This window comes from Thunnus albacares, chromosome 12 (genome assembly GCF_914725855.1).
Source record: "Thunnus albacares chromosome 12, fThuAlb1.1, whole genome shotgun sequence".
Lineage (NCBI taxonomy): Eukaryota > Metazoa > Chordata > Actinopteri > Scombriformes > Scombridae > Thunnus > Thunnus albacares.
This window is the reverse complement of record NC_058117.1, coordinates 7,952,267-7,961,358: the sequence shown is the minus strand read 5'-3', so window position 1 is coordinate 7,961,358 and position 9,092 is coordinate 7,952,267. Positions and strand designations below refer to the sequence as shown.

The 9,092-nt window shown below is 42.9% G+C and overlaps 1 protein-coding gene across 1 annotated transcript; it reads right to left on the bottom strand.

Annotated features, from left to right (window-relative positions):
- Window positions 1-1,245: 1,245 nt before the first annotated feature.
- Window positions 1,246-8,961, bottom strand: LOC122993940 (leukocyte cell-derived chemotaxin 1-like). Its single transcript, XM_044368396.1, has 7 exons — window positions 8,536-8,961; window positions 8,050-8,190; window positions 7,055-7,195; window positions 6,428-6,541; window positions 3,311-3,461; window positions 2,275-2,381; window positions 1,246-1,515 (listed from the first exon to the last, which is right to left on the bottom strand). Exons 1-7 carry the CDS (start codon window positions 8,605-8,607, stop codon window positions 1,294-1,296), a joined length of 948 nt encoding a protein of 315 aa, XP_044224331.1. The 5' UTR covers window positions 8,608-8,961; the 3' UTR covers window positions 1,246-1,293.
- Window positions 8,962-9,092: the final 131 nt, after the last annotated feature.

Sequence of the window (9,092 nt, the reverse complement as noted above, 5' to 3'; positions counted from 1 at the left end):
CCCATTTGTGGCTCTGGATGGAACTCTTAACTTCTCTCTCTCACACACACACACACACACACACCCCTCCACAATCCTTGACACACACATACACACAAACACACCGCCCCCATCCTTACCCCCTACCCCTGCCTGAGGCGGCTCTGTGACATCAAAAGGAGCTAAGCGCTTTGCATCGTGGGTAAGATCTGGGAGCGTGACGGCTACAGAGTCTTTAGTCTCATTAAAGAGTTCTAGAGCTGCAACTCTCACATTAAAGAACTCTGGAAACTTCTTTCTGCTCATCCCTTTGGAGCAGCTACCAGATGTGACACATCTCAGAACTGAAAAGTGTCTTTGAGTGAGAGAGACCGGGTGTTCCCAAATAAATCATATATTACCGCAATATGTATTTACAAACAGGATATAAATAAAGTCGTTCGGTCAAGAAGAGAAAACAAAACAAAACAAAAAATAGAGGGGTGACGCTTCAGAGTTTACTTAAAAAAAAGTTTATTCAGTGATATTGCACTTTGAGATTGCTTCTTCGATGCAGATGAAAACACATTTAGATGAAAGTGTGTGAAAGCTTACAGTACATTGTTGTAATGAGAGCTACTTGTGGAGAGAAAAACAAGGAAAGGGAAGAGTTAAAAACACAGGAGTCAAACATTTCTCAGGAGAGTGATGGAAAGTGAAACAAACACTGCTGTTTGAGCCAGCTGACTGCACCCTATACATTTATTTACATCAAAAAGCAAAGAATGAAAGAAAAGGGCCGATTACAGCTCTATAAATACAAGCTTACCTGCTTATCCTAGAGATAAGTGGATGGCATTTTGTATATATATGTATATCAATTGAATCCTCGGGTCAATAGATGTCGATGCGTTTAACTGGAAACGGGTTTGTTGGATGTTTCATCTTAACCTCTGTTCTCTCGACAGCATGTTGTTCTGTAGTTCAGATGGATCTAAATCGATAGTTGGCATGTTTTTTTAATAAGACAAGCTGTGCAGTGTGCAGGCACTGCATACCTTTACATGTGAGATCATGTGTGTCCTAGATTCTGTGCCATGCATTTATAATGTCTGAACACGGTTACTGATGCTGTTCATTTTGCAGAAATCTGCTCAGACCAACAGGTACCTGCTGCAGATAAAAACAAGAAGCCACCATCTGCCTTTCTTTAACTTTTCCCTTCATCTCCCCCTCCCTTCAAGAAAAAAAAAAAAAAAAAAACACAAACCCCATCCCTCCCTCCCTCCTTCCTTCCCTCCTGGACTCCACCATCTCCCAGGTGGGTGGGGGTGTTTAGACAATACCCAGAATGCGCGCCACCCACCAGTTACAGGGCATGATAACCCGACAAGCCACCCTGCAGCCACGGTAGTGGTACGGCCACGGGTGGTAGCCTCCCAGCGGCTCGCAGATCCTCTGGCAGTGGGTGTAGCCGCGACGGCACTCGGAGCAGCACACGCCCTCGTGGTCCAGTGTGTTGTAATTGCTCATGGAGCCTTCGCCCTCGAGAGCTCTCTGAGAGAAGACAGAGAGGACAGAGGTCAGCAGTGTTTGTGTGGCACTCTGCCATGTGATACTGTATATTTAGCGGCAGAGAAAGCTCCTTTCAAACCAATTAAAAATGTGTTTCCGACAGGCGGGATGGGGAGGAGGGGATGTTGTCAGATGTGGGTTTTTGTTGTCAAATATTTTCTTTTTCAAACGCGTACGGCTCACACTGCTCGCTGTTTACCCCCCTCCATGGTTGTCAGGAGTGTGGGGGGGATGCTTCAGTCTGAGGGCCGGGGAGGGAGAGGAGAGGAGAGGAGGGAGATTAGGAAGAGTGGGGCCCAGCATAAGGGACGAGGATGGGTGTGTGGGGGTTGGAGGGGGATGAAGATGTGTATGTATGGAAGTCTGTGTGTGCTCAGCAGGGCAAAGGGGGCAGAGCAGCAGAGGAGGGGTCAGAGGGGTGTTGTGGAATTATTCATACAGCCTCCATGCTGAAAGGAAAGCTTTGGACGAGCTGTTCTAAAGAGATTCAGACAGCCTCACATGGACAAAAAAACAAAAACGCACTAACAGAAAACACACCCACGCATACACTCAGATTCGCAGTGACAATGCGGGCCCTCCGCCGTGACCCCGGCATCTGCTGCTGCTCGCACAGCTGTGAGAAACTCTCCTCAGCTTCTCAGGTAGCCCTCAGATCTGAACGGACAGTTGTGAAAGCCGTGGCGGTGGCGGAAGCGCAGCTGAAGAAGAAGAACATGTGAGTTTGTTTGTGTGACTCACCTGATAGGGATTCTCCGGGTTGAACTCTGCCTCCACGTCCTCTTCTTCCTCGGCCGCGGGTGCCTGACGGCGCCGGCGGGGGGCGGCCCTCGCCTTCCTCTGTCCGCCTGCACACATCACAGTGTCAGTATCTGACAGCAGACCAAATGTAGGAGCAGAGTGGCGCTAATGTGACACAGCTTCTGATTGCACAGCCGTGTCCTTGGCAGTATTTTGAAGTCCTCAGATGAAGTAGAATAAAATTGTGTTTTGAGAACTTGTGACCTCCCAGCACGCTAAAAATTGTACACTCAGTAGCTCTTAAACTTCAAAAGGACTTGTGCTTTTCTTTTTAGACTGTTTTTTTTCTGAGGCTCCAACAGCTGCGATGTTAAATGGAAATACTTGAGAACGTTTGACCCATATCTTCTTTGTTTTGTGAAAAACTCACATAGCCTTAAAAACAGTGTTTTACTTAGAGTTATCTTTAGATTTCACGTCTCCTAATCTTCACCATGAGCTGATTACACCATCTAACAATTTTTTACTTGTTTTTTTGTTCCTGGGTAGTAAGTGATATTTCCTAATTGCTTCTGCCTATAAAGTATAGAAAATTGCTATTATTTCCTTTAAACTTTGCTTTTGTGACTAGGACAGTGATATTTTGAAATGTACCTTTTTCCCATGGGAAAATGGGCGAATTTGTACATTTTCATTCACAGTGTCAGAAAGTCAGTAAAAACAACATATGAATGGCCGATAAATCTCAAAAAACTACTCACTTCTAAATCTTTTGTGGTCACTTTTGTATAACTTAAGTATAAATACATGTTCATTTTGATTCATATGTTGTTTATCTGACTTTATGTGAATGAAAATGTGCACATTTTCCAGTTTTCCCATTGGAAATAAGTACATTTCAAAATATTGTCTTGGTCACAAAAGCAAAGTTTGAAGGGAATAACAGACATTTTCTATACTTTTTGGATATGAGCAATTAGGAAATAACACTACCCAGGAACAAAAATTATGTTACATAGTGTTAGTGTCTGCTTACCAGTTGAGTAGGTGGGACGGAGCCAGAAGATTGGCAGGTCTCCACACAAATCCTTGATCTTGTTGCTGAGGAAGGCGGAGTCCGAGAGGGGAGTGTCAGCCGCCACCCAGATCAGATCCTCCTCAAACTTGGCCGGCATCACCTCGTCCTCCTTCAGGGGGCAACACGTCGGTGAGGAGAAATGAGCCGAGCGCACATGCAAACATCACAACAAAACATCTGAAGATGTCCCTGGCCGCTGAAGGCATAATATCCCGCTTGTTTATGTATCTTGTTACTAGCTTTCCCCTTTAAAACAGCCCACACTCTTTGCATTCTGTCCGAGTCTAATCTGCATTAATGCTGGGCTGTTAAAGCTCCTCATAACAACATAAAATCAAGTAGTGAAAAGGAAGCCCTTGAGGCCTCAGTATCCAGACTCCCTTTGTGCTAACATTTAGCTGGATACACAATGTCAGGACTGATCAAGATCTGAAGGCAAGGAGAGATTGGATGGCCTAAATATACAGGTTTGTGAAAAACAGCAGCAGATAAACTAATGAGGTTTCCAGAGGAGGGACTGTGTAAACATACATACTCTGTATCCACAGCCTGCAGGTATGAGGGGAATTCTGTGGGGATGATTTTGCCCGGAGGCATTTGTTCCTGAGGGCGGCACTGCACTAGCCACTGCCATGTTTCGAGAATGTTATCCTCCAACCTTTCAGAAATGCTGCTGTTTTTTTTTTTTTCCAGCTCAAATGATTTGCTGGAGGGACAAATAAAAGCGGGGGTCTTTCTCCACTGCTAAACTGATAAGCGTTTATCTGACCCACTCTCCCTGGATGGGGATGCATGTGTGTGTATGTGTGTGTGCGCACTTATCTAACCCATATTTGCCATCACTCTAAATTATAGCAAATGACCAGCCTGCAGCAACCATTATAACAACATCTCCCTTTCTCCACGCACACACACACAAACACACACACACACACACACAAACACACACACACACACTCACTCACTCTCACACAATGTGAATGAAACAATCATTTATGAGGCAAAGAGAGGCAATAACACAAACACACACAAAAGCACAAACGTGAAATAAACGATCGTTTATGAGGCAGAGAGAGGCAATAAGAGCAGCCCTGCGTGATAATTAATTGTGTGCCTGCATCTGTGTGCACACGCGCATGTGTGTGTTTTATGCGTACTCGCAGTCATGAAGACAATTCTGGTGATGTGGATTTATGTGGATGTGAGGCTTATGCAGAACTAAATGATTTTAATTATCAGACAGCCTCAATTGAACAATCACAAGGGGTGGTGTTTGTGTGTGTGTGTGTGGGGGGGGGGGGGGGGGGGGGTTACACACAGATGCTGCTATATATGTACACCTCTTCATGTGTCATTTTGACCTTAACAGAGTCCACCAAGCCTCTGGCAGATTGGTCTGATGGTAAAGTTGTTAATGTGTTAAGTGGTGAGAACCTGCACACTAAAATCACTTGTGTGTTCCTGGTACAGATCCTTGCCTATGTTGCTATTACCTCAGCATACATTGTGTTGAATATGGTAAGTGACTAATATTATATCAGAAAACTCAGTGAATACTGTAACAATGCAGTAAAAAAAACAGTTAATATGACTATACTTCATAAAGGGTTTATATGTTGTAATTATTGGTTAATAAATTATCTATTATCGCTTTATAAATTTGTAATAAGCCCTTCAAGTTGCAAGGTTTGAAAAATCCCTCAGAACTTCATAACTCTTTATAAATGAGTTACTAAGATTGGTAACCACATACTTGTTGGTTTATCAGATAAACTAGCAAGTCATTATTAAAGGGTGATGCTTTCATGTTAAGCTGTCATGTCCGCAGTTATAAATGTTAGTAAGTCATTAATAAATTAATAAAAGGTACTTTCAATACAATAATCCATCATATCTACGTTTATAAAAGTTATAGTACATAGATTTTGGCAAAGTTGCCCCACATGCAGGTCAGTGGTCAAACTGCAATCCATTCCTGATTAACCAAACAGCTGAATAACTTGAGGTACATGCTAATTCCAGCACAATAACATGCTCAAAATGGCAATGCTAACATGCTGATGTTTATCAAGTGTAATATTTACCATGTTCACTATTTCATTGTAGCATGTTAGCATGCTAACATTTGCTAATTGGCAGGGAACACAAAGAACAGCTGAGGCTAATGGGGTTGTCACTATTTTTGTATTTTGTCACAAATAAAATTGTTGGAATAATTAAAATAACCAATGATGACATTAGATGAAAAATTAAGGGATCACCAAAGTTATTACAGTTCATCCAGAGGGGGACATGACGTCTGTATCAAAGTTTGTCCTAATCTGTTCAGTAGATGTTTAGATACAGTATTTCACTGATAATTGAAAACCTTGACCTGCTGGTGGTGCTAAATGAAAAGTTAGTCAAAGCATATTATGTTGAAAGAGGACACACCAGCCAAATCCATTTTCACAACCTGGCAACCCAAAAGTTCTTCACTTAATGGCTTATTTATCTGTAAAGGATTAATAAATTATTTAGTAACCATTTAAAAAGCCATTGGTCTCAATTTATACAATTATGAAGTATTCCTCATTAGAAAGTAGTTTGAGTATGGAACGGGAATATATGCAGATGATGTTGGTGTTTATGTTGTGATTGCTTAACAGATAAGTACCAAAGAGATGACTGTCCAGACACCATGATGTTTTTCACTGCAGGAACTAAATGAAGTGTAGCTGTGGTTGCAACTTCTGCTTTTCTTTCCACTTTTCTTTCCATGCCTGCCTCAGAGATGAGTTCCTGTGACTAAATTTGGACACCGCTCAGTAAGTGACCTGTGCTCAAAGCTAGTTCTGTGCTGTCGACCCTTTTCCTACTGAAAGCTGAAATGTCCCCATTTGTACAAACACAGTGGAAACACAAGAAAGAATCTTGTATCAAAGCCTCACATTGTTCTTAAAAGTTCTCATTATGGGCCTTTTAGGTTCCTGTGGCGGAAAAAGGCTATCTGTAAATTCTTTGAAAACCACATCACAGCATGGAGAGAACATGCTGTCTCGCACATATACTGTAAGTCAGACAAGACCAACCCACCAGGTCGAACGTCATTGAGTCCTTGTTCAGATTCTCCACGTCAGGCAGACGAGCCTTCACCTGAGTCTTGATGTAGCACTTCTCTCCTCCTGAAAACCGGATCCCTGTGATCCCCTGGAGAAGTCGGTGGATGTCAGGAAGGATAGGGGACAAACAAAAAGTTAGACCATATAAATTCTTTAGCTGTGTCTGCAGGTGTCTGGGACTTCAGATCCATATGAAATAACATCACTGCAGATATGTCTGATTTTGATGATGTATTTTGGCACTATATTTCAAGAAATTAAACCCACGAGGATGCTATGATTAAAGGTCAAAATTTTAATAGCTAAAAGGTCAAAACAGCTGCTTCCCTAGTCTGATTGGCCTGATTGGGGTGCTTTAATTAAAAGTCAAAAACCACTAGTCCGAATTTAATGAAAATTGGAGGGACGATGCAGCTTGACACTGATTGGCCTAACAGGGGAAAACATGTCTATTTAATTTCTCTGCATTGAACCAATGTCCCCAAAAGGGTTTTTAAAGTTTTAGTGGCTCCAAATTGCTCGGGGAGTGCTGATGAATGTGGTTTTCTGCTTCTACCTGAGTTTCCTGAAGTTTTTAATTATTTTTAAGTCTGTAACTCACAATCTCAAAGTCATGGACCTCCACAGCCTCGTCTGCCCCGCTGCCAGTGCTGAATCTCTCCATGTTATTGGCTGTATCAATCTCCATTGCACCATCCTCCACTTTGCCATTGATGCTCATGCTGTAGTGGACATTGTAGACCTGCACACACACAAGATTTCAGACTGGCATGTAAGGTATGAGAGTCCTGAGAGTCACCCCACCCCCAGCCCTCTCTCTTTCAACACTCACCCTCCTTCTCCAATCTCACCTCGTGACTTTTCCTCACACATACAACCTCTCTTTCCTCAATTTCTCTTTCAGACATTTGTTCAGATTTGGTGAGAAGAATACAATCCTTACAGTGCTCTTTGATGATGAACCTTCTGCATAGCCTACTTTATCATGTCTTTACTGCTTTAATAGCATTTTCTAACTTCATAATAGAAAAAAACACTCAGAAAACTGCATTATACCCTCTCCTCTCTTGCACCTCTTGCCCCTGGAGCATCAGCCGGACCAGAGGGGCCCCCCACCCCACTCCACCCTGCCAGATCTTCCAACACACACCACATACACACAACGCCTCCATTCACTGAGCTCTGCCTCAGACTGCACGATGGAACTGGAGTGTTTCATTTACATTTTAGTGTTTGCTTACACTGAAAAAACCCATCTTGAAAAACTGCTTGAGTGTAGTATTGAGTCTTCTCTCTTTAATTCAAACAAGTAAAGAAAATCTACCACTTGTTTCCAATTCAATACGACTTATTTCAACAATTTCTTCAATCAAATGACATTGATTTAATGGAGTAGGAATAGTGTGGGCTGTGTTCTGGTTGTGCAACTTATCTAAAGAAAGTTTTAGAAGTCAAGTAAAGCTGCTTTTGAACCAGCTGATCAGACTGAATACTTGATTGACTGTCTTATAAAATCAACCCAAAAAAAATGTTTGCAATTTCATGATCTGCGCTCACACACATGAATACCAGACGTCACAGAAACACCAGTCTTACGTGTTTTTCATTGTTGTTCCAGAAGTAGAAAGCTCCGACGGCTCCCAGCAGCAGCAGCAGGGCTCCGGCGATCAGCACCGCGATCCCGGCCTTCAGCAGGCGGCCGGTGGCGGCGGGCTTCACAGCCACGGCGGAGTAGGCCTCCGGTAAAAACATACAAACCCCAAAAGTTACAAAATCTCCACATCTTTACCGTATATCACCCTGTTACACATATACAGATAACTGGAGCCTTAACACAAGCAACTTTTTATAGCCCAATTAAGCTTATAGGCCTATATGATGACAGATTCATTACATACACATTACACATAAATTACGGTATGAAGTCTAGTCTATCAGGCATATATGGAAGGTAAATGACAGGACACAGTCTTGCATAATATTATACTTTGGCCCTTCACTGATCCCCAACTTTTTTGAGCTGTATGCTATATCACAATATAATTGAACCATTGACCTGCACCGGCCTATACAAACACTCACCGGAGGCATGAACTGCTGCAGGTCCTCCGGTCCCGCCGAGGCGATCGGTACTTTCTCTGAGTTCCCAGCCATGACTGGAGCCAAACACCTGAAGAAACCGAGTCCACTAACTCCCCTCTCTCCCCTCCTCTTTCTCCCTCTCCCTCTCCCTCTCCCTCTCTCGTGGAGAGGGAGGAGGAGGAGGAGGAGGGTGGACCCTCCTGCTCATTCATACAGGTCGTGTTTAATTACCAGCTGAGGAAGCAGAACAACCACAGAGTCGCCTATACAGAGCTACTGTACATTTCCCTCTGTGACCCCAGCAACACTTAAACTGTGCATAAAATTTCAAGTTCTGCGACTTTAAAAAAAAAGGTAAAGTATAACCTTCAGCTGATGATCGCCACACCGTGAGAGACCACTAATTTAAGCAAGAAGTTATGCTCTCAAAAAGAAAAGCATTAATCATTTTTTCCCTTTGAAGATCATATAGGCCGCTCATGTAACTTACATGAGTTTGATTCCTGCTATGATCCTCAGAATTTCAGATCATTAAGCTTTATGACAACCTCTGTGGA